At 40.3% G+C, this 26956-nt stretch overlaps 1 protein-coding gene across 1 annotated transcript in view; it reads right to left on the bottom strand.

Annotated features, from left to right (window-relative positions):
* ctnna2 (catenin (cadherin-associated protein), alpha 2) overlaps positions 1 to 26956 on the bottom strand; it is a 359773-nt gene that overhangs the window by 84228 nt on the left and 248589 nt on the right. The window contains exon 8 of the mRNA XM_053479933.1: positions 1305 to 1385. Coding sequence (XP_053335908.1) covers positions 1305 to 1385 — 81 coding nt within the window. The remainder of the gene's footprint in view (positions 1 to 1304; positions 1386 to 26956) is intronic.

Genomic DNA, 26956 nt, shown 5'->3' with positions numbered 1-26956 from the left:
GAGAAATATAGTGATGGAGTGGTAGTGTGATGGGGTGATATATTGTCGGAAGCTGTGGGGTGGTGGAGTGGAGGTATGATGATGTGATGGGGTGATGAAGTTATAAGCTGATGTCATGAGGTGATGGAGTAGTATAGTGAAGAAGCAATAAGGTGATGTAGTAAAAATTATGTAATGGTGGCCTAGTGGCTAGGATTCTGCGATATGAATGGGTAATGGAATGGCAGTGTGGCGGAGTGATGGAGTGATGGAGGAGTAGAGGGTAGAATGATGAGCTGATGATGTAATGGGGAGATGGAGTGATAGTGTGGTGGAGTGAGAAGGTGATGATATAATGGAGCGGTAGGGGGGTGGAGTGATAGGGTGATTATGTGATGGGGTTATGGAGTAGTAGAGTGGTGTGGTCATAAGGTGATATGATGGGGAGATGAAGTGGTAGGCCGTTGGAGTGATGAGGTGATGGGGAGATGATGTGAAGGGGTGATGGAGTGGTAGGGTGGTGGAGTAAAAAGGTGATGTGATGGGGAGCTAGAGTGGTAGGGTGGTGGAGTAATAATGTAATGGGGTGATGGGGTATGGAGTAGTAGGGTGGTGGAGTAATAAGGTGATATGATGGGGAGATGAAGTGGTAGGTTGTTGGAGTGATGAGGTGATGGGGAGATGATGTGATGGAGTAATGGAGTGGTAGGGTAGTGGAGTAAAAAGGTGATGTGATGGGGAGATAGAGTTGTAGGGTGGTGGAGTGATGATGTAATGGGGTGATGATGTGATGGGGTGATGGGGTTATGGAGTAGTAGGGTGGTGGAGTAATAAGGTGATATGATGGCGAGATGAAGTGGTAGGCTGTTGGAGTGATGAGGTGATGGGGAGATGATGTGATGGGGTGATGGAGTAATGGAGAGGTAGGGTGGTGGAGTAATAAGGTGATGTGACGGGGAGATGGAGTTGTAGGGTGGTGGAGTGATGAGATGATGGGAAGAGGTAGTGATTGGGTGGTACGGTAGAGTGACAAGGTGATAATGTGATGGTGTGGAAGTGATGTGATGATGATGTAATGGGTGACGTAATAGTGTAGTTTTTAAATACCGGTTTACAGAGCAATGGTGTGATAGTCTGATTGAGTGACTGAGTGAGGATGTGTATAGGTTATGAAGTCATGTAGTGATGCAGTGGTGAGGTCATATTATGGAGAGGTGATTTCAGTATGGAGTAATGAAGTGGTGGAATGGACAGAGTGATGGAGTGATTGGGAGAGGACGTGTATGGGTAATGGGCTATTGTAGCGAGGGAGTAATAAAGGTCACCTGTCTCCGCAGGTCCCGGGTCTTCTTAGTCATCTTGTCAATTGCAGAGTTCAGTGGGTCACCTCTCTCTTTCCTTCCCGTCTGCAAAGAGAGACAGGATGGAAAAATTAGCTTAATAATCAGAAGGGTTGCTATAAAAAAAATGAAGGGATACTAATCCAATTAAACACACACACACACACACACACACCAGCGGCTTTCTTGAAGGCATGGATAAAAATGCTTTTAATGCAAGTCATAAATGCAAAAAAAAAAAAAAGTAGCTTCATGTCTGTCAGAGAAGACATAAACAATTCAGCCTCAGTTCATGTTCTTGTTAGAGAACAATTAAAGAGAGCCCGACGTCCAGAACCCCATTCCTTAGGGTTCGATCTGTCTGACAGCTCACAGCTGCCTCTTGTTTAAGGCACTAGAACACACCCTGCGCACAGACGACAGGCCAGAACCCTCATCGCCTCTGACTCCGTCTCTCTCAGTGTCTCTGTACGCCTGTGTCTTTCAAGAGCCAAGCTGCGGCCTGGGGCAGCATTGACACAAACTCACACACACACACACACACACACACACACACCCTCACAGAGCAACATGGCATCTCATTAAATATGGACAGCTAGACCGAGGCAGCCAAATGCTTCACTCAAAGTGGGATGAAACAAACAGACTCAAAAGGACGACTACAGAAATATAAAATGCTGGAGCTGCAAAAGAATTTCCAACACTTTCTGTTTTTCATTCATGAGTGCTGTCTGTACTTTAAGGAACTCATCGTAAACAAGAAATAAGAGACTGAGAAAAGAAAAACAAATTCCAAAACTGTCATAAAAAAAAAAAAAAGTTATAACAGTGAGTTCTACTTTGAGGAATGAAAACACTTTCACATTCCGTGGGTTACGCGACACCTACTGTACATAAGCCCGTCATAGCAAATCATACTTATGTAATCTAGTTAGCACAGATCTGTCTATATAGCAGAAGGATGCTATGTGTTAGAATGTTATAACAACAGGCTTTATTAATTAGATCAGGTCTGTTCTCTTAAAATCACCCTGATCTTATCTTACCTACTGTACGTTATCCCTGCATAAACACTGACATACAGTACAGAACTGGCATAAAGTTTTGATCCCCCTCATTTTTGTTTTTTCATATTTCGCTTCCAGAGATCCAGACTTTCTTGTGTTTTCAATGTCGTCTTGAGGAATGCTTCCTGGAGGATGTTTTTGGCTCGCATTTATTTTTAGTCCAGTCTCTGTACCAAAGTCGTTTCAGAGAAATGCAGAACACAGAGTGGTTGAAACAGACGAGAGGGGAAATGAGGTTGCTGCTAAGGCTGGTACAAGCCGTTTTTAAATAGTATCTTTAGGCGCTGTGCAGCCTTTCAAGGTAAAACATTAGTTTCATTTAATCTTCAATTTTCATTTAATTTTAATCATTAATTTCATTAATAAATGAGCGTGGGCTGTAAACATTTATTAAGGCTTATCCCGGCAGTTATTTCCATCAGGTTAAATGTAAACAGACGTCGGTAACAGTCAAGTAAAAAAGTTGCATCATGGTAGAATTTGCCTAGGAGGACTGCCTGAGGGGCTTTTCAAACATTTTGGTTGGACATCTGATTTTGGGACTGAGATTGTCATTAAGGTTGACAGGGTTCGGGGCGACTCACAACGTTTCAAGAGAAATCACTCAATGCATTCAATACATAGTTGGAAACAAAACAAAAAAAAAAGCATAGCCCACCATAGTAGTGTGCAAGTTATTTATGAATGGATCATAGTGTTTATTTGTGATGTTTTTTGCTAGTTTGTGCATCTTGGTAATGAATTCTATATTATGATAAATTCCCACGATTTGCTACAGTATTTAGCTCAAAAAATCAAAAATTGCCAAAGCTTTTGCTAAGAATCTATACGCTCTTGCTACAACTTGCTAGGAACATCATGTGCACCCACATGATCACGTGGCAACAGCGAAGTGATATTGTCTAACCAATGCAGTGCCAGCTCTCTAGCCTAAATGGATGAAGCAATTTGAGACTTGGCACTAGACCCTTCACCAAGTGTTTATGGTTTGCTAGCAATGCTCTTATAAATAAATAGCATGAAAATTAGTTAAGCACTCCGTAGGGACGTTCTTAGATATTTTGCAACATTCTTTAGCAACATGTAGAATAAAGACGGCTTTCAATCTGTAAGAATTCATCTCATTTTATTTAAATATGATCCCTGTTGGAATAATATTAATGCAGCATTATGTCAGGTGTCATTAAAGTTGTATGAAGGTGCTATGTAGCCTTATGAACGCCAAGGCATTAGTTTAATCATGAGTTTTAAAGTGTTGCCACTGTGCCCGATGTTGGCCATCTTGTAAGGTTCTGAACTATAAAGTCAAGTTGAAATGCTATGTCAGTCTTATGTTTGTTAAAAAATGAACATTTATAATAAGATTTACCATGTCACCCCCCCCCCCCCCCAAGAAAAACGCCTAAGCAATAAACGGTGCTGTCTCCTTTTTAATCCATTTCCATTAGAGACCATTTGACTGATAGTCGATCTTTTAATTACCCCAAATCTCGTTTCACTTCTCAGATGAGCTTCATAAAGTAGCAGAACACTGCGAGAATTAAATTAAACCGTGACAGCTTTTTTTTTGTTTTTTTGTCTGCTCTCCAGTGTAGATGGCATCGTTTAAAGCACCATAGGACTTTGTAGCAGTGCAATAAAGAACAAATAAGAGGTGGCCATTAATTTCTCACAATGCATCCAATGAGGGGAAAGAGAGAGAGAGAGATGCGAGGTATCTTAATCAACAGAGAACAGTTTCAAAATAAATAAAAAATTAAACTTGAGACTTTGATCATCATCATCATCATCATCACTAAAAAGTAACAATAAATAAAATAAAGAGATAAAATGAAAACTGACTGGAGCGAGTGACTGAAATGTCTCTACAGATGTATTGGGGTGCATTAGATGCCAAAAATCTGTAGCGAAAAACCACAGAGCAGCCAACAGACTGAATGGATGACCATGTTGCTAAGCAACTGCCCTTGAGATTCACCTAGCATGAAATGATGACAGTAGGAGTATTGATATTAATACCTCAGTGGACGCAATCTCACATGCTCTCACACGCTTAGTGGGATAGTAAAAGTACAATTTAGAAAAACAGATGAATGGAGCAGGGCAGTGGATCAACACTGAGAGAAAAAAGGGAAGAAGAAGAAGAAGAAGGAAAAACTAGACTGAGATAAACAAAACATTTGGGTTATTACGCCATTTCGCGTGGGTGCATTCTCTTCGCTATGGGATACATCAGTCTTAAGTTTTTGCAATGTATAATAAAAAAAAAAAAGATAAGTTATTATATTTGAAGTATTATATTGTAGATAAAGTATTAGGTTTGTCTGTACAAAAAAAAAAAAAAACTTTTAATAAGATTTTACAGAAAGTGGAAGTAAATGTTAAGGCAAAAGTGGCAGTGGAAGTGAAGATGAAGGAAAAAGTGGCAGTGCAAGTAAATATCAAAGCAAAAGTGGCAGTGAAAGTGATTATTAAGGCAAAAGTTGCAGTGCAAGTAAATATCGAAGCAAAAGTGGCAGTGGAGGTGAATATGAAGGCAAAAGTGGCAGTGCAAATGAATATCGAAGCAAAAGTGACAGTGCAAGTAAATATGGAAGCAAAAGTGGCAGTGCAAGTGAAGAAAAAGAAAAAAGCGGCAGTGCATGTGAATATCAAAGCAAAAGTGCCAGTCGAAGTGAATATGCAGGCAAAAGTGGCAGTGCAAGTAGATATCGAAGCAAAAGTGGCAGTGGAAGTGAATATGAAGGCAAAGTGGCAGTGCAAGTGAATACCGAAGCAAAAGTGGCAGTGGAAGTGAGTATGGAAGCAAAAGTGGCAGTGGAAGTGAATATGAAGGCATAAGTGGCAGTGCAAGTAAATATTGAAGCAAAAGTGGCAGTGGAAGTGAATATGAAGGCATAAGTGGCAGTGCAAGTAAATATTGAAGCAAAAGTGGCAGTGGAAGTGAATATGAAGGCAAAAGTGGAAGTGAATATGGAAACAAAAGTAGCAGTGGAAGTGAATATGGAAGCAAAGGTGGCAGTGCAAGTGAATATGGAAGCAAAAGTGGCAGTGCAAGTGAAGATAAAGAAAAAAGCGGCAGTGCAAGTGAATATCAAAGCAAAAGTGCCAGTCGAAGTGAATATGTAGGCAAAAGTGGCAGTGCAAGTGAATATCGAAGCAAAAGTGGCAGTGCAAGTAAATATGGAAGCAAAAGTGGCAGTGCAAGTGAAGATAAAGAAAAAAGCGGCAGTGCAAGTGAATATCAAAGCAAAGTGTCAGTCGAAGTGAATATGTAGGCAAAAGTGGCAGTGCAAGTAAATATCGAAGCAAAAGTGGCAGTGGAAGTGAGTATAAAGGCAAAGTGGCAGTGCAAGTGAATATCGAAGCAAAAGTGACAGTGGAAGTGAGTATGGAAGCAAAAGTGGCAGTGAAAGTAATTGTGGAGGCAAAAGTGGCAGTGGAATTGAATATGGAAGCAAAAGAAGCAGTGGAAGTGAATACGAAAGCAAAAGTGGAGGTGAAAGTTAATGTGGAAGCAAAATTGGCAGTGGAAAATGATTATGGAGGCGAAAGTGGCAGGGGAAGTCAACGTGGAGATTGGAGTGGCAGTAGAATAAATGTTAAGGCAGAAATGGAAGTGAAAGTTAAAGTGACTGTATTTCCTAAGCTGCCGAAGCCCTGCTTTTGTGCTGCTATTACACAAACACAACAAAATTATTGAGTCATTTTCCCACAGTTTGATGGGATGAACTCAGTCAATAGGCATCATTGTAAAGACACAGAGTCTCCTCGTCCTCTCTGGTCAGGGAAGTGTGATGGAGTCTCTGTGTTTTGTTCGCTGCAATACGAAGCGACCTTTATCTTGCCTTCTCTGCTTTTCCCCTTTGCTTTGCTGAAAGGCCCGGAGGTTTTATTTTACTTCCAGCGTGTTTACTGCTGTTTAGGCTTTAAACATTATTGTTATACATCAAAATAAACAACAGCAGACGGAGGAGGACGTGAGACATGGCCCCAGTAACCAGACTGACCAGACGGCTCCTGATCACAGACCACTACAAAACATTCTACAACTGCACCCTGCACTGTGCTAAACAAGGGCGTCTAGACACAAGATCTTTAAATTGTGTAGCAACATTAAGTCTGCACCAACGCCCTGCACATCGGATCTGTGTTTCCTCTCCGTGTGCCATCTGTAACATGTCTCGCGCATCGAATCCCAGCAGGAACAGCCTTCACTGGACATCATGTGCAGAGGATGTGCATGTGCTCTATTAAAAGAGTGTGTCACCTCGGACGAGGAAATACACACTGCAGGGTGCGGGACTGAACACACCAGGGCATGAATGACCGAACAAATGAATAAAATAATGAATGAATGAATAAATTGGTGAACAATAAATAAACTTAACGTTTAATAAATTTGATATATTTATTTCATCACAGTTTGCATAAACAAACAAACAAACAAACAAACAAACAAATGACTGGAGCTGGTGAAAGTAATCAAGGAATGAGGAAAAAAAAAGAAAGAAAAAAGTATGTCAAACAACAACAAACAAAAACTAACTAATTAACTACATAAAGAAAGAAAGCAAGAAAGAAATTAACTGGATTAAAATGGCAAATTAAAGGATAGAAAAAAAATGAAAGTAATAAAAGTAGGCAAGTAAACAAAAACAAATAAATCCAGCGACTTTAGATAAAAAAACAAAACAAATGCAAGATAAATAAAAGGAAAAAAGTAAGTAAACAAAACAAACACATATATTTAATATTTGTCTTGTACAGAAACAAGGTCCAAAATCTAAATATTATATATTCCAAAGTGTACCGTAAGTATCTATCTATCTATCTATCTATCCATCCATCCATCCATCCATCCATCCATCCATCCATCCATCCAAGGTCACCTGTATAATTTCCAAACTAGTATTCATGCTTTTGGAGTTTTTGGACCTGGATCTGATCTACAGCTCATCACGTTTGCCAAAACACACACCATTAGATCCTTTCTTTTGTAAATCATGTAAGCAGCATAATAACAGGCTATAGTGTTGATTTTGTGCAGCACCTGGCTTTCATAATAGAAACCAGAAAACAGCGCTTGACAACAAAATGACTAGCATTTCCAGTTTGGTGAAGTTTACCTGGTGATGTGTTGTCGTCCTGTTCCTTTATCAACTCGAAGGCAGGATATTCATAAGCACTTCACCTCTCACTCTGCAGAGTAAACCTATATATATATATATATATAATATACAGTATATACAGCAGCTGCTGTGAGGCCTGCAGTACCAGAGTGAAGTCAGAGGAAAAGACCTTCTTACTGCGATGAGCTGAACCAAATTAATAAAATCATTGTAAGTGTTTCATAATTGGATCTCTGACTAAGCAATGATGAAGTGATTCACAGTTTCTTCCATTCTAGTTTTCTCGGTTCCAGACAGACAAACCTTGACTTTTGTCATTATTGGATTATTGGATATTATTTGATATTATATTCATATAAAAGGATAAAGAATTTTAGATGCTGTTTCTTATAAATGTTCTGTAAATCCATTAAATAGGAAAAAAGAGTGTACTTAATGGCGACGAACCTAACAAACAAACAAACAAACAAACAAACAAGAGCCTCCATGACAAGAGAATCCTATGAATTGATAAAACAGACTTTGAAGTCTAGCAAATTTAAAAGATAACAACCTACAGTTATGAAATTATTCCTCAAGGAAGCCATGAGAAGGATTGAGAACCTTTTTCCAATAAATAAATAAATTAATTCATTAACATTAAATAAATTAGGGTGTAGTTGTTAGCACTGTCACCTTGCACCTCCAGGGTCCGGGTTCGATTCCCGGCCAGACTTGATTCCCGTCTCTGTGTGCATGGAGTTTCTATGTTCTCCCCGTGCTACTTGTTTCCTCCGGGTACTTCAGTTTCCTCCCACAGTCCAAACATACGCAGGTTAGGCTAATTGGCGTTCCCTAATTGCCCGTAGTGTGTGAATGGGTGTGTGAGTGTGAGTGTGTGTATGTATGTGTGCCTTGCAATGGATTGGCACCCTGTCCAGGATGTACCCCGCCTCGTGTCCTAAGTCCCCAAGACTCTGAATACAGGATAAAGCGGTATAGAAGATAAGTAAGTAAATTAATTAACTAAAGCAATTATAATAAAAAAATTTATTATAATATAAAATAAATAAAACCAATAATAATAGTTCTGTATTAATTCATGTATTTATTTATAACTAATAAAAAATAGTTAATAATAAATATTAAACTAAATAAATAAATAAACAAATGAATAAATAAAACCAAAATGCCAGACACTGGTTTGTTTTCTTTCCCAAAAATGAGATAAAACCCTTTTTATTATGGTTATTAGTTCAAATAGTTTTTTATGTCACCTTGGATTCTCCTTCAGACAAACAAACATGTTGAACATAACAACAGTGTTCTCATGAATCATAACGATGATGTCATTATTTTTAATCATTGGCATCGAAATAAACACAGACTAGGACGAATCCGAGAGCATCCGCTGCTTTGCGCTAATTCTCCTGCCTCCAACCTTTAAGCAGGTAGATGCTCTGAGACAGAACCTTCCCCCTTCACCTCTCCAGCTGCACGCTCAAAGAGCTCAAACTCCCCCATTACAACCATAACACATAAGCGCAGGCTACATGCAGATCCAACATAATGATCATTTCAATTTTAGCTGACAGACTAAAAGCCTGCTTTCGGCAGGAACACACCGTTTCATTACAGCCTCGCTTAAAATGGAGTTTGCATGTTGTGCATGACGGAGTTGGAGCTAAAAACAAATGAGGAAAAAAAAAAGTACTTGTTTAAAGTTGTTTTGGTTGATGTGCATGCACTGAGATTACTCTTTATAGGAATAAATGTCTCTATGACGATGGGAATGCATGACACATCCGGTGCCTTTTATCTACAAAGCTAAAAACATTGCACTTTGATTAAAGGGATACAATAGTGACACCATTTTTTCTTTCTACATCTAATAAAACAAATATAATATAAATTAACATATTTATGTCGGATATCCACTCCGCCCATTTTTACACGAGAGAGAAAGAGAGAGAACAGCGCAGACATGAAAAGAGAGAGGCAGACAGAAAGAGAGAGAGACTGAGATTCATCATCCTCTCAGATCAATGTGTTAAATGATATCATTTCCTGCTTCTTGTCAATTCAATTAGACAACATGAAGCACAATTACAGCTTAGTGTTGCGGCGACACTGTGAGTGTGAAGACAGGCCATCTGCAGTATCAACTCAAGAGAGAGAGAGAGAGACGGAATGCAAAGTTCACCCTCTATAATAAGATGTCAGATTGTAATTAAGATCGCCGCGGCTGCAGTGTCATTCTCAGGACGACCCACACTACAGAAAGATGCTACAAAGCTGACATACTCAGATTATAAGAATTAACGTTGGTAGATGTGGTCTCGAGCATCACGACCATGTCCATAATGCTCCACAACACGTGTGAAGGTGGGACGTGCCACGGGGAGTGATGAAACATAAACAGGTTACGGGGCACTAAATAGCTATTCACACACACAGACACATGACACACCTTGGCCAGGGCAGAAAACTCATATACAGTACCGACCAGGCATAATATTAACACATCGTGTTAGGATTATGGGCTCCCAAGGCCAAAAGGTCCAAAGGTCAGGGCCAAAGGTCAGCCCAACTGGTCTAAACTTACAATACAGCACAAATCACAGAAAAAGACGATGCTGTTCATAATAGAAAGCTACCCGGAAAACACCCAGTGAATCACAGCCCGCCATGCACAGAGCCGAGCAGGCCAAGATCCTAAGACTGTTCCACAGCCTCCATACTTCCCAGATCCCAATCCAATCAAGCACTGAGCCATAACCCACCCCATAACCCACAGCACACAAAAGATCTGCCAACATCCTGGTGCCAGACACCACAGCACACACTTAAAGGAAACCAGGGGAACCCACACACTAATGGGTATGATGTTGCTCTAAAAGTTGAGGTACTCCTGCCTTTAAAGTTCAGCTAAACTTCTCTCTGTGCATGATGAACAAAGACGCTGGATGGCAAGTATTCGATGTTTAAAAGCACAGACTGATCAATGCTCTGTGTAAATAAGCAGCATCCTACTCTCTATGCAGAACTGCTTCAAACCCATTCAGGAGTACCTGGGTTTTTAGGGATCGCACATAAGTATGCACTTCCTAACTTAATTGATTCTTGTCTACTACTTCTGTCTTTTTCACACGCAAACTCGCACGCTTAATCAAAAACTCTTGCTCAGCTCCATCCCTATGAGGTAGGTAAAAGTGAAAAAAGTGGCTTTTGTTACACAGCATTTTTTGTATAAGCTTTCCACTTATTTCAATCACTTTCTTTATGCTTTTTCTCTTCTTCTCTCTTCCTGTCCCTGTCTCTCTCTGTTGAGTTACACATGCTACTCCTGAGCTGCCAGTGATCCAGACCTCCCCTGCCCTCTGGACCTGTATAACTCAACCTGGTGGCCCACTTTTGCCTGGAATTCTCATTGCACGGAGCCCCGTGTGGTTTGCTTGGGAAGCGTGTGGTGATTGGGGATGGTTCCACTTTACAATGAGGATAGTCCTAGCCTCGGCTGATGCACACACCTGTTCTTTAAGGACTCGTGACTGCAGTTGCTTAATAGTTCAGGACTGAAATTTTCTACATTCTACGTGAGCCTTAAATAACATATTAGACTTCATGTTAACTTCATCGTCTGTTATATTGAATTTCCTGCTTTAATTCTCTGATCCCAGCCACCTGTTCTTGATCAAACTCTGAGATCACCTCCAAGCTCTCACAAAACCTCATTTCGCATTTGTAGAAACTCCAACCATGCCCTTATGCTCTCGGAGATACTTGGGCCATATTTATCTGCTACTGGAGATAATTTGACCCTGCCCATCCTCTCAGTGAGATACTCTGACCATACCTATCTACTCCTGTATATACTTTGTTCATTTTCACGTGCTACCATAGAATATCTGACCACAACCGGTAGCTTTAAAAAAATTCCCTGGTAGTTACAGTCCACACCCATCCCGCCCCAGAAACTACTCTAACCATGTACATCAACTTATGGCCACATGATCCCATCCTTTTTTTTTTATCAGACCTGGTTGATTCCACAAGGTCCTGACTGTTCTTTCATAGCTTTGCAGAAACCCTAACCATGACCACTTGTCCCTGCATAAACTCTGACTGTGCTGAATTGTTCCTGCAGAACCCCTGACCATGACCACTTGTCCCTGCCAAAACTATAACTACTGTATGGCCAATTGTTCTTGCAGAAACCCTAAGTATGACCACTTGCCCCTGCAGAAGCCATGACCACTTACTCCTGAAGAACTCTGACCATGACCACCTGAGCCTGCCAATAACCCTGGCCACTACTACATGGGTTTCAAGAAATCATGACCAGACCCACCAAGACTCACAAAACCATGAGACCAGGCAGGTACCATGCATGAGAATGTAATTTGTCATCTCATTTTTTCCATAATCTCAAGTTTACTACTTTTGCCATCTTGTTTACTTCTTTACTCAGAGCTTCATGAGCACTTCAAACTTCGGAGTGTCAACAAATGTGTTGATTTCTTGTGCAATACATTTGTGAATCACACAGATTCGATCATTCCAGGTGCTCAAATCACCAAAAATCTGTGTAAGGGTTTAATAATCATTGTTAGAATTTATAAGACTTGGTAAAAGTTACAGGATTAGGCATTTAGTTCTGATTTTAGTTCTGATCTGATTAAATCTGATTTTATTCTACAAACTTGAGCACAGGCCAGGTTCATGTTGTCAGTTCACATTAAAAATTAACATCTTACCGATGTACTGTATTTATAAAGCCTACCCAAACAAATCAAGGCATCTAGCCTGTGGCCTTTGTTGTGTTTATGGAATTTTACCAAATTGCTGGAAATGTGCTTTTTTTTTGTCATTCTTACTGCCAGATCTTGGAAATGTTGTTGGGTTAACGGCGAGATCGGTGTGCGCTGGATGATTGTATTTGCAGCCATTTGGCAAGAGTTAGTGTCAGGAGCAGGATGTTACAATGAGCTGGAACTCCACTTTAGTACAGCGTTAAGAGGGCACTTCAGACACACTTGTGCTCACATACACATGGAGAGAGAGAGAGAGAGAGAGAGAGAGAGAGAGAGATCCCAGGCTTAGTAAAATGTACGTAGGGTGACAGCATATGCTACCCACTGCAAGGCTTAATTAGATATTTTATTTGTCCTTTACATGGCCATGATCACAAGACAGACTGGCTAACATTCAAACCAAGAGACTTCTTCCTTGTCTTTCGGCTGTTCCCTTTTAGGGGCCTTCACAGCGAATCATCTGCCTCCATCTAACCCTATCCTCTGCATCCTCTTCTCTCACACCAACTAACTTCATGTCCTCTCTCACTGCATCCATAAATCTCCTCTTTGGTCTTCCTCTAGACCTCCTGCCTGGCAGTGCCAACCTCAGCATCCTTCTACCGATATATTCGCCATCTCTCCTCTGAACATGCCCAAACCACCTCAATCTGGCCTCTCTGACTTTATCTCCAAAACATCTAACGTGGGTTGTTCCTCTGATGATCCTATCCATCCTCGTCACTCCCAAGGAGAACCTCAACATCTTCAGCTCTGGTACCTCTAGCTCTGCCTCCTGTCTTTTCTTCAGTGCCACTGTCTCTAAGCCATAGAGCATCGCTGGTCTCACCATTGTCCTGTACACTTTTCCTTTCATTCTCGCTGATACTCTTTTATCGCACAACACACCTGACACTTTTCTCCACCCATTCCAACCTGCCTGTACCCGCCTCTTCACCTCCTTTCCACACTCTCCGTTGCTCTGGACCGTTGACCCCAAGTACTTAAAGTCCTGCACCTTCTTTACCTCTGCTTTCTGTATCCTCACCGTAAGACGGAATTCCACGTGTATTCCGTCTTGCTGCGGCTAACCTTCATTCCTCTGCTTTCCAGAGCATACCTCCACCTCTCCAAATTTTCTTCCACCTGTTCCCTGCTCTCGTTACAAAGCAATCTGCAATGTCATCTGCAAACATCGTTTTTCAAGCAAACATTCGTTTTCATTCAAACCAAGAGACAATAACACAAAAAGGGAATACAGTAACTCACTCAACTTTGTTTAGAGATCCAGATTCTGAAAAAGTAGGAAACATTGATGTAGCCCATAGCTTGCTATCCGGCCTGTGTTTTTAGGAAAATATTGAATGACGGGTTTATGAAAATACAATTCAGCAGGAAGACAGAAATAGGAAGAGATTTTGTATGCCTATGAGGCATTTTGTATGCTTGTGAGAATTCCAAGATGTGCACTTAGTTTCCTAGTATGAGAAATAAAGTGCTTTTCCTCCATCAGACACTTGATCTATTACAAATACACAACAAAGTGATTCTGGGAGCAAAAACAGCACAAAGAAAATGAAAAAATATATATCAAGGAGGTAAAACAGAAACCTATGGGATTATTGAACCTTTTACATGAGCTTCTTAGGCAAACATACAGGTGCCGTTCTTGTCAAACCGGGACTTTTGATTGTGCAGAATAACACAATTCTATGAGTTAAAGCTCCATTTATTTCTCTATGTATCTCCTGCTAAACTAATAAACTTATGCCAGCATTCCACTAGTATTTGGATACCATCAAGGTAGAAAGTTTTCTCATCACACTGGAGCCATGATCAGACTGCCTGTCTGATTCACGTGTAAAACATTCCTTGAATGGCCCAAACATGTGGAAGTGGCATCGAATAGGTCAGCATTGGACTACGGTTCGAAAGGTCCTAGGTTCAAACCCCACAATCACCAAGTTCCCACTGTGGGCCCTTGAGCAAGGCCCTTAACCCTCATCTGCTCAGATATATACAGTTCACACAGGCAGATACGAATTTTCCTCAAGTTGCCAACAAGTTATCGTCGATTTTCAAGTATCAGTTGTCCGCGATATATCCACAGGAACGACTGCAGTGAGCTCCGAGCCACCTCAGCCAGGATCGTCATTCACGGACGCACGTCCTTCTTTAAAACGGTTCACCGGTTAAATGTTTTACTGTGGCTAAGAGTCTCATCACCATACGGTGCTTGAAGTCTTCTGTAAATGTCAATCGCTTTTATGTCTCCATTCATTAGAAATTTCATCACATGTCCCGGTTTGACCTGAACGTCCCTCGTATGTGAATACATAAAAAAAAAAAAGGAAAGTAAAAAAAAGAGAAAATTTGAAGAACGCATTTCCAATTCTGTTTAACGCCATATTTTAGAGCAGGATGTTCAAACTGCAAACCAGAGACATAAAGCAATCTCTAAAATAACATCCAGGCACGATTTAAAAAGACAAATAAAGAAAAATATAAAACAATAAATAAACCACATATGGGGGGGAGAAAAAAGTTCAAAACCCATTCAAACAGCAATAACAAGTTATGACTTTTCTGCGCGTTGCAGCCAAAAAATACAGATCTTTTTCCATTAATATTAATGAATAAAACATGCCACTCCTTTCTCGCCCTCTCTAACAGAATCATCTGGGAGTTTTATAGCCCAAGTGAAATTCTGACTGAAATATGAGCAGCGCTACATGGTTCATTTCCCTCAAAACAACAAGCGTACTTGCGCAGAGACTCCCCATGTTACAGACTGCCTGCACTTCATTGTGCGCCCTAAAAAAAAAAAACACACAACAACACACATACACACACACAAATGTGGGCTCTGCATTTTCGGAAATGACTTCTTTATTGGACAAAGAAATGTACGTTCCTCCAAACTTCTAGGCAGTTTCTTACATTTAGCTGTAATTCTCTCGGGAGCGGAGACTGAAGAGCAAATCGCGTTCGGGGAGCTGAGGAGTCGTTTCGAGGCAGGCGATGTTGGTTTATGCAGTACATTTTAGAGGCAGTGTCTGAATGAGGGATTTTAAACAAGTCTACATATTGAACTAACAATTCAAATATGCAATAAGATGCTGTTTGATCAGGTTCACCTGCTATCTAGCACTTTGCAGGAAACTTTTATCGACGGTAGACCATCTGTTGTTCTACTAAGTGGATCATCGCTCTCGCTGTGCTTGATGGGTTTCCTCCGGGTTCTCCAGACTCCTCCCACTGTCCAAACACCTGCAGATTGGGCTAATTGGCGTTCCCAAATTGCCCGTAAGGTGTGAATGAGTGTGTGTGCCCTGTGATAGTTGCCACTGTTGAGCCCTTGAGCCTACCCCCTAACCCTACTGTATCTGCTCCAATAGAGCTTTATCCTTGCTGACCTCAAGCCCTGACCCCAGATTCCTTACTGGAACATGCAAAAGAGGAATTTTAATGTGCTGTAAGGTACATGTCACAAAATCATTGCATCATAACCTTAATCTATAGTCATTCCAAACCTTGACCATATGTGCAAACTGGAGTCGTTCAAGTTTCTGGCATGAACCTGGCATGAACGTCTTACAGTTGAACACTGGACCTTCTGTCTATTATGGTCATCCATGCATTTGTCAAGGCCAGACCTGACCCAAGATACACCCACCTGGACCATAACATCGTCACTTCAACCCTCAATGGCGGTCCTGAGTTAGTCCTTGTCCACAGTTTTAACTGGGACCATTAACTTCACACGTAATACCAGGTGCCATTAGTGTTGTATGATGTAATACCATGTAATAAAAGTGCGCCGTTTTTGCTGGACAATTGAAACAAATGCAAAAGTGTCACAAGCAGATTGGTCAGCACAAAAAAAGAAAAAAAACAAGCAGTAAAAGATTAGCTCAACACCTTATTCAGCTCAAGATTGCTCATTCATTTCGGCGCTGCCTGCGGAAAGCCCCACAGCCATCAACTTTGACCCCGCCTGAGACAGCACTACTTAAATAGAACCTGCTGGAGTTAATCGAATGATAATACCAAGGCACAGTGGTCTCGCATTTTCCCCAAAAAACACCACAGACCAAGACTTGTGGTTGCCCTCGATGAGAAAATCATAACAGAGTGGCAGGAAAAGAAAAGAGAACATTTAATTATAAAGTCAAAAAAAAAAAAAAAAGGCAGCAGGGACGTAACAACATGAAAATGCTTTCTTGTCACTGACTAGGGAAGAAAAAAATCAGGGCTATTTGCTTCTCTTTTCCCGTCTCCCTCTCTCATGGCGATGTCAGACACAGTTAGTAGCTTTACATTTTTTATGGATTTCTGTGTTTACTGTTTGCTGGTTAGCTAGCTACAGTATGCCTGGTGATATTTACCCATAGACTAAACAAACCTTTGCTTTTCCAGAAAATTGTCTCAGCTGTATCAGAAAGCCGATTATTGAAACTTCTGTATAAGACAAAAGACTAACAAAACTTAACGATGTAGTCATTATTTGCCTGTAATAAGTTGGCTCTGATGTTTAATTACATAACAAATGTTACCCGTATCTGCATGAAGCCTTCTGGAAAAGAACAAGAAAGGAGACGTTTCGTACAATGGAGCTTCCTGGGAGAAAAATAAAACTGTAGAATAAAATAAACCACCAATGAAAAAATATATGCACAAAGTCACTAAAAGCAAAATCACAGCCACACCAAAAATATTATACCAAAATGAACTTCAAATGAAAAGAAAAATTATTATTGTTTGGGTCCGGTTGATTTTAGAGCTTATTCCTGAAACACTGGATGTGACGTGGGAGTACACCCTGGCTGGAGTGCAGGGCATCACACACATTCATGTCTAGGAGAAATTTGGAAACAGCAATATAAATACTGTCTGGAGTGGTGGGATAAAACCACGGCTCGGGAACAAACATGAACCCTGGAGCTGTGAGGCGGTAATGCTTCCCACTACACCAACCCATGTGTAATTCCTTTATTCCGTATCTATACTGCTTATGCTGTACACGGTCATGGGCAGCCTGGAGCCTGTCCCAGGGAAGTTGGAGCAACCCATCAGAGGGCTCCTACACACTCACACTCCTGGGCAATTTGGAAACACTAATCAGCCTACACCACATACACAGGGACTTTGGATTGTGAGAAGAAACCAGGAGTACCCAGAGGGAACCCACCAAGCACAAATCGGAGGCGAGATTTGAACCTCCAACCATGGACATGCAAGGCGATACTTTTCACTAAGCCATCAAGCTGCCAATTGTACTTCAATTTCTCAATTTCAAAACATAGACAGTAAAAAAAAAAATGAAAATAGACAAACCCTCTGTGACATCACCCATTGGTTTTCCGGAAAAGGATTTTGAAGCTAAACTCTGGGAGCTCTGGTTATCACCATCTTGGCAGAAGCTGCCTTCATCTAAACCTAGGTTAATCCATAAATGGGAAATGGGTGGAGCAAACAGAGCCTGGCCGTTGATTGGAACACACCTACTGCTACTTTGCATTTGATTGGACTCCATCATCAATACCCTACAGTACATGTAGTCCCGTTTCTTCTCCCAGGTGTCCTTTGCTAAGTTAAACTACAGTGAATCCAGTTGGTTAGCTAAAGTGATGCATAGCAGACAGCTAGCAGTTTAACACCTATAATGCTGCTGTCACTCAAATCAGCCATTAATTATGCATAATTTTATGGCCTAATATACATTTAGGCCATTTGACAAACGCTCTTATTCTAAGCGACTTACATTTTTATCTCATTACACATCTGAGCAGTTGAGGGTTGAGGGCCTTGCTCAAGGGCCCAACAGTGGCAACTTGGTGGTTGTGGGGTTTGAACCTGGGACCTTCCGAACCGTAGTCCAATGCCTTAACCACTGAAAGCTATGGTAACAAGTCCAGGCTGTAAACATGTTTATTTCTGTTGTAAAGTTAGACATTTTAACATGGGCCTGTATTGGATTTGACTCACCTCCTATTGGTCAATTGAGGAACTGCAAATCTTGGCACTTCCGCACTGAAATCATTTTTCAGAACCGGACGTTGCCCTTTGAGTGAATGAGCCTACACTCTAGGTATTTACAAATTTACCATCAAATTTTCAGGTTCAAACAAAAGGACACACGAGACAAGGAAACTGAACAAACCATAATTGTTACCGTTGTAAGGTTGCATGAGGATTGCTTGGCTCTTGCTCAGAGATACACACCTCAAAGGCGATTTGCAATCTTGCAGCAGTCCCTTGATCATTCAAAAGCAATTAGACTGTATGTTTGTCAGTTCTCTTATACAAACACCCCCAGAGTAGGGCAATGTTGCTTCTTTGAGATTGTGATAGACACATCAAATGGCCCGAAACATAAAAAAAGGACACATGAGCGACTGTAATGTGTTGCCGGCACAAACCATGTCAAAGGCTTGCTTGGCAAGGTTTGAGTAGTTCTATACTCGTTAGAAGCCATCCAAAACTGGCTGGCATGCGAAGCTGAGCTGGCCAGGTTCTTGGCATGAACCTGGTGTGGGAGTGGTGCAAAATGGATTGGCAGGAGAATGCTAAAGTGAGCACCTGTTCTTGCTTTAACAGGGAGCATTAAACAGTGTGTTTTTGCTTTGCTTTTAACCCCTTTTAAATATAATTTCATGACACCGGTTCGCAGTGTTTACAGAATCAGGAAACTGAAGCCACCAACAAGTGAAGAACCGTCTAATTCTCCAAGCTTGAAAAAAACAAATAATAAACGCTTATTTGGGTATAATCAGATTTTAGCAAGTCCGTCTAACAAAAATTCTGGCAGTCCACAAATCCCTTGCACTTACTCTTCAGTTTCACACCACAGGCAATATCCGAAGCATAAAAGAAACAACTTGGCTTGTCACCAGTCAAGGAGCTTACCGAAGCTTTGCGGATCTCTCTCTTTTTTTAAACTGAAATAAACGATCGCTACAACTACTTCAACTGGAGAGCGGGGTTTGTTCTTTTTTTTTTATTATTCTCCTTGGTTGGCTGAGCGCTCCTAGTAGGTGCGGTGTTAGTCCAAGTGTGTGAAAAGTGCAGCTAAATATTGCTTCGCTCAAAACATGGTCTGAGAGCGTGACTTTTAAATTAAGGTCTAAAGGTAGTCATGGAAATGAGGTGAGACATGCTGCAGCTGCCAGATTCGATCTACGTCTGCGGGGCTAAGTGTGTAAAGGAGGGAGTAGGTGAGTATGTGTTTGTGCCTTACACCAAGGATAGGTGACAAATTAAAGATAAAAACTGTTAAAAAAAAACAGCTACTCTTGAACTGGGGGATTTATTTCTTTTTTGCCAGCATAGGTTTGGCTCTACTTGCCCCCTTTGGAGGGAACTGTCACGGCGAATCAATGGAAGGTTCTCCAGACTGATCACCTTAATCCTATAATAAAAACCATTTCCATCATAATGAGCGTGGTCTCTTTCAGGGTGACCCCGCCTCCATATACAGGGCAGGAGGGCTCAGTGAACGGATTGATCATTATAAAGATTATGTAAATTATATGCCACGGCCTTCACAGCCTCCAGATCTCGGTCTCATTTGAATATATGGGAGAAGTCGGGATTTAAGACCGCTTTAAAAGACCGCAACGCTCTGTTTAGAGCAGGTTAGACGGTACTCTCCACCACTATTACAGTACCATCAAAACCAACTAATATAATAGCTTTAAAATAGTTTGCACTGCTCCTATACAGATCTAGAGATGTACAGAATATATGCTAAGATGGTCTGAAAAGCAAAACCTTATTAAAAACCTTTGCCTTTCAGCTTTTACAGCTGTAATTTCAGAGATTATGCAGTTTAATTGATCTTTTCTTGATTGTCTCAATTAATTAATTTGATGGGTCAGTTTTAAGTCAGAATCGATTAATATATAAACATAAACTACTTCCATCTACAACTAAGTGCTTGCGTTTTGTGATCTTATCGCTCCTTATTCTACTGCGTTTAGGTTTATGAGTAATTGATGCATCACTGCCACCCACTGGACTGGAGTACAGAGCAGTAGATTGGCATGAAGCGGGTTCGACGCCACCTCGGCCTGGATCATCATTCACAGGTGTACCGCCTTCTTTAAAACGTTTGCATCGCTCAAATATTCTTGTGCGGCTAAAAGTCTCACCACCGTACTTTTCTTGAAATCTTCGATCGCTTTTTTTATGCCTTCATCACGAGTCCCGGTTTGACCTGAACACCCCCTCGCAAATGCCTCCCTGCTGTGAGATTTGTTTGACCTCCCAGATTTATATTTTATTTTTTTTGAATCATGTGCATTTATTGATAACCGTTCATATCCAGGAAGATAAATGAAGCCCTGTCTATTCTCAATGAACCCAGGCTGTACTGTGAAGCATGACAAGCTGTGTGCACGCACATACACAACCTTCTATTATAGTTACACTTGTGTGAACACACTCTCAGGACCATTCACTCCACACAATGCTCATGGGTCACCAAATGGTTGACCCAGTGAGATGAAGCATTATTGATTTTTTTTTCCCCCTGATGGTTTGTTTGTTTTTTTCACAATTTATCCAAAAAAAAAAAAAAAAAAAAGGAGCTCAGTGAGTCTTTCAGGATAAAACTTTCAATGAAAAAGAGAGACCTTTTAATGTACATGTACTGTACATTACCCCTGTTCTTGGAATAAAGTCTAGTTCTGCTCTGATGGGTGCATGTTATCAGGTCTGCTCATAGGTTCATAGGTTTAACATCTAATTTTGTTTGCGTGACAGCATACATTACTTTAGAGATTGATTTGTAATTGTTATATAAAATAAATAAAAATACCATTTGGCTGCATCTCAGCAAGATGCTAATCCATATCAGGTCAATACTTTGCACACCACAAAAGCATTTTATTTATTTGTTTTCTTCATTTTAATTTATCCTTTTTCCCAAATGTTTGTTGGCATTCGTACATTTTTTTGTACACTTGACTCAGGATCAATTTTCATAATTTTATTCTGAATAAGGACGATGTAAATCCAGAATCTATCCTGGGAAGATTGGGCGACATTGGCAGTGGGAATACATCCTTAATACGCAGCATGCAAACTGGCATCTAGGATTTATCGACCTAATTGCATGTTTTTGGGATGTTGGAGAAAACTGGACATCATGGCCAGAGCATGGCCCTGCAAAAAAATACTCAAGGAGCTATTCTTATTAATAATGTTTCTTTTTTTAAATGGTATTATATTTTTTTTCTTTTGCTCAATAGTGCTCAATATTTGCACATAAAGCCACCCGAGTGAATCTGTATGCTTAAAGGAATTCCATCTTCACAGTATTTACTCATTTGGCTGACATTTCTATTCGAACTTACAATAGAGACAGTGATAGATCGGCCAAACTCAAGTTCACACTCTCAAACCTCTGATGAGTTGCCCAGAGCCGTACCAGCTGAGTATTCCTTCTCTAATATTCATTCATTCATTTTATATCCCACTTATTTTACACATAAGTGACAGGTCACACACGCATACTCGTTCACATGGCGCAATTTGGGAACGCCATTAGCCTAATCTTTGGACGCTGGGAATAAACTGGGAGGGAGGAAACTTACCAAGCACAAGGAGAACATGCAAACTTCATGCGCACAGACTGAAGACAGGAACTGAACCCTCGATCTGGGGGGTGTGCGGCAACGGTGCGAGTGAATCCACCACCATGCTGCCCTTCTCTAACATTATCAAACCTAAATGAATAAGTAACACTTAATTCGATGTCCAGGGATATGATCCATTTCGCCCTCAATCGACTAAACGAGAGGAATTTGCGGACCAAAGTTGGACTTTAGTTGGACCAAAAATGAGTTCTCAGGACTGCACCAGTGCCAGTGCCCATTGCCAGGACTGCTAAATTGTACAATTATGACATTTTTTTCCCCCTTTCCCCGATTGGCTTCATCTGTTGAATTTTAATGCTTCCAAGAAGCCAAGTACCCCGTAATGGAAGACATCCAACTCAGAGAGTCATGATCTCCCTCGGGGTCCTCCATTCTTGCAGCAGAATGCTTGTTGGAGATGTCATTGACACCCTGCCTTTCTATAGGATTGGTCAATTAGCCAATTAGCCCCTACTGACAAACTTCTGTTCAGACCTTTCATTGTTCAGCAGTCCATTTAAATAATAGATCTGTAATCAGTAATAGTGCTAATTATCGTAGCTCTTGTCAACTTGCATACACGACAAGATGCAGCCATGAGCGCCATCCCGTGACCCATAATGACTGGGATGATGAGCAACAACGACATTGCCTGCAGGATCTAACGGTAATGACGAGTGAAAGCGTAATGATGTTAATGACCATAACACATCGTCCCAAGAGATCCTGTATCGAGAGACATTGGATACATATTCACAAGCTAAACTGTGTTGATGTGAATCAGATCATGTGAGAATATTTTGCTTAGAATAAATTGAGCATTTTTCATCATTATTCAGCTGCCAGATATTACACGCTGCATCTCTGTTTTTTTTTTTTTTTCTTTATAAGTGCTAGAGAGAGAAGATAATATTCTTGGGAGGAATTAAAAAAATCAAATAAACTACAGCAAATACAACAACAAAAACATAATTGGGACCAGATGATTCACTAATCTCACTATAGAAATGACATTCAATCAAAGCACTTACAATGTTTAAGGATTTGTTTTTCTGCTATTACTGCATTGGTATTTACAGTATGTATTCCTTTATTTACCTTCGATTTCAAAATTCTATAGAGATGTTTAATTTTCTTAACCTGACTTCTTTTTATTTAAGCTTTCCGTGAACCACTGGTCAACTTAAAGCTTTGAAGCTGAAACTGACAAAATTCTTCAAGTTTCAGAAAACAATTTCAGAGCGTATTGTGGTGAAGAGGAAATGAAAGAGGAGTTACATTGTGGATAGTTTTTATAGTAATCTTATACACACTAGAGTGCTGTTGAAGCCTGGATTGTTATTTGATAGACGTTGATTTGTTTTATATAAGAGCAGCTCTGACAGTAGTGCATCTATACTGTATATATATATATATATATATATATATATATATATATAAACTGTATACATTACCCGGCCAAAAAAAAGTCACACACTCTAATATTTCACTGCACCAGCTTATAAATGGCCGTGGCATTGTTTTGATAATCTTATGCAATATCGCAACATTTATTTTACTCTATATTGCATTCATTTCTCTTCAAGATCTTGTACTGATGATGAAATATAAGTCGAACATCTGTGTAAAGTCTTCTCCAGCACATCCTGAAGTTTCTCAATGGGGTTAAGGTCTAGACTCTATGTTTTGGCTGTGAAATGCATGTGATCACCGAAGGGATTTTTCATGCTGCCTGAACCACTCTTCCACAATTTGAGCCTGGTGAATTCTGGCATCATCATCTTGGAATATGGCTATGCCCTCAGTGAAGAAAAAAAATCCATGGAGAAAAACCTGGTCGGCCTCAGAGTGGCGCAGTGGTAAAGCACTCGCCCTATCATCCAGAGATCGCAAGTTCGATTCCCGGGAGAGTTGATTGGCCGAGCTCTCTCAGAGGGGAGGGATGAAAGGTATTTAGTTCTCCTACATTGATTACGGCTCTACAGACAGTCAGGGGCACCTGCGAGCCCATGCAAGCGGAGAAGGATCGGAGGAAACACCTGACAGTCTTCGGCCCTCCCGACTGAATGGTAGTAGTAGCTTAATGTGGGAGCCACCTAGTGACGGGGAGGAACTGGACACGACTAAACTCGGCGGGAAAAAATGGTCATTTAGTACATTCAGGTCGTCAGCTGACCTCATGTTTTGGGCACATAATGTTGCTAAACCTGAATCTGAGCAACAGAAGCAATCCCACATCACATCACTGCCTCCACAGGCTTGTACAGTGGACACTAAGCATGACATTTCCTCAGGAATAGGCTCAATCTGAAATCATCAGACTAAATAAACTTTTTCCATTGCTCCACAGTCCTGTCTTTATGCTCTCTAGCAAACTTACTGATAAACGGTTTCCTTAAGGCTACACAGCGGCTGTTGTGCATGTGGAAATGCTCTTACTTTCAGCATTTAACATAGCCATAAGTACTGTTGTTGTTGTTTTTAATGATTGTTGTTGATTTAATGATGTCACTAAGTGACCTTCCATTACATTCATCCAGGATGTTCCAGGTATTAATAATGTATTTTTCAGTTCTTAACCCAATTTTAGTAGTTTCAGCAATCTCCTTAGTTGTTTTCTTTGCTTGATGCAGGACAATACAATTTGACCTTTCTGAAACGAAGCAACATCTTCGCTATGGACACAGAATATGTCTTTTAACAAGGTCGTTTAAGAAACGAGAAGCTCCTTACTGCATCAGCTAGTGTTAAATACCTTGATATTAATCACTGCAGTAATTATCTAATGAAAGGCTCTTAATTATTTGCTTAGTTAAATCCAGGTGGTGACTTTCTATTCTTTAAACAATGCAAAACTAATACCTGAGAAAACTGTGGTCTCCTCCAAGGTACATGATTTATAAGGTCAATAAAGTGTACCTTTAAAGCTTTAAAACTCGTTAGAATCATTTTACATTCCTTAAATTACTATACTATATCCACATTTCCAGTTGAAATATAAATAGGAAAAGTACAAATGTGTACCATCGAGGTACCACCATGGTAACAAGGCTAGGGACACTATAATTCTTAGGCACTATCAACTGTTTTTGCCCCAGCAGGAAAGTATGGAGTCACAACATGGACTCTGTACAAGTCCCTTTAACATCAACCGCAAGCTTCTAATTAAAGGGAGAAGGGGGAATGGATCCACACTGTTGTGTTCCTTGTGAGAATAACATCAAAACCATAAACTAAGAAACTTTACTGTCCCCTAAAAACAACTTATCAGAAATAGTGTTTCCTAAAAAAACAAATCAATGTCACTTATTTCTAGATGTGGGGGAAAAAAGTAATAAGGTCACAAAATGGTACTAAGAAAATCCAGTAAATTAAAATAACATGCGGAAGATCCACATAATAATTTAAGATATAACACCTCAGTTGACCAAGGAGTAGTATCTTGAGGGTTCTGACATTAAAACTGCTACAATGTTGCCATAACTTTATTTCTATTCACCTTCAGTGCCATAACAAGCTATAAGGATAGTGACCTCTTTGGTGACGTTTTTTTTTCTTTGTACATGTAGGACCTTCAGTGTAGCACCTTCAGAAGTCTCATGATTAAAGTTCCCCAAGGCTTGGTTTTTGGTCCGTTCTTGTTTTACTTATATTCTAAATCGCATAAAGTGATCCTTTGGCAAACATTTAATCGGCTCATTCCTAGAAAATCATGCCCATTTTAGGACTCATCAGCCCTCGTAAAATGAGACATCTACCATATTAGAATGTCAGGACGAAATGATGATAAGGATGACTACGCTGTATTTCGCTAACCATGCAATATGCTGTGAATGAAATGTTAGCTAATCAGCGGAGCCACTATAGCCACATCGAGCAGGGCAACATGGTTAAAAACCTAATGTTGCATGAAGTATTATAGACAGCATAATAAGGTATTGATTAAGTATATTCCAGAGTAAACTGAGTACATCCTTAATTAATAATCTAAATAATTTTATGCCTCCTGCATTGTCTAATTTATGTTTATTGGTCAAGTGATGTGCATATAGACCTATCTGTAATGCAAATGAAGATGGATTATGTTTATTATCTATGTGCTTTTTTAAAGACTTATCTCAGCATAGTAAAAAGCCTTAGGTGGACAATCCGGTTGGAACTATTTAGCACATAATTCTGCACTGCACAGTAGTATTCGCCAAACTTTCACTGTCCTGGTATGAGCTTCGGAGCTCCTATCAGACCTGCTTGAATCAAATCAGTTTTATTAACGGGACAACCAAGATGATATAAGCCAGTTTGTTTCATTTGTTCTGGATTTCATCACAGTCAATTGATTTACACCGTAGCCTCCAATTTAATTTTACGAGAGATTATAACTTTTTTTTTAATCCATTAATAAAATAATCCATTTATAAAATAAATTTCTTTTGAAATTAACAAGCCATTCCAATTAAAAGCAATCTCTTCTGCGCTATCGAATACGCTGCCTACTACTTATTTTATGATTGAATCGAAACCCCTTTCATGACCCTAACAGTGAGAATAAAATGGAGGGGAAAAAAAAGAGTCAAGGTCATCTCGTTCGCCTGACCACTATCCATGGGTATCGCACAGTAGCAAGAGTGAATGCTCTGGTTGAAAATCACCACTGCCAAAGCTCTTAAAAGTCTGTAAAACTAATGGCCTGGATACTCCCATCTCCTGTACGCTGTGTCAAGTCATTACAGGGTACCAAGTCATTAGCTGATGGTGCACCCATTAATTATGGCTAAAGAGAGATGGGGAGAGGCAGAAGAGAGATGGATCGTATATAGATGGTCAGTACTCAGGGTAGCTTTCTTTTTTTCCGCTCTACTGACTCTGCTGCTCGATTCATCCATTCTCTGTCAAAACTCTGCTGAGCATTTAAGGTGTTAAACTAAATGTATCTATGGCTATAGATTAGGGCAAGGAAGAAGCGAAAAGAAAAAGAAGAAGAAGAAGAAAAATATCCAGTCAGGATCATGACCAGGATAATTTGTT

Source organism: Clarias gariepinus, chromosome 20, assembly GCF_024256425.1.
Source record: "Clarias gariepinus isolate MV-2021 ecotype Netherlands chromosome 20, CGAR_prim_01v2, whole genome shotgun sequence".
Classification (NCBI taxonomy): domain Eukaryota; kingdom Metazoa; phylum Chordata; class Actinopteri; order Siluriformes; family Clariidae; genus Clarias; species Clarias gariepinus.
The sequence above is the reverse complement of the archived record's forward strand: the minus strand, read 5'-3'. Positions and strand labels throughout refer to the sequence as shown.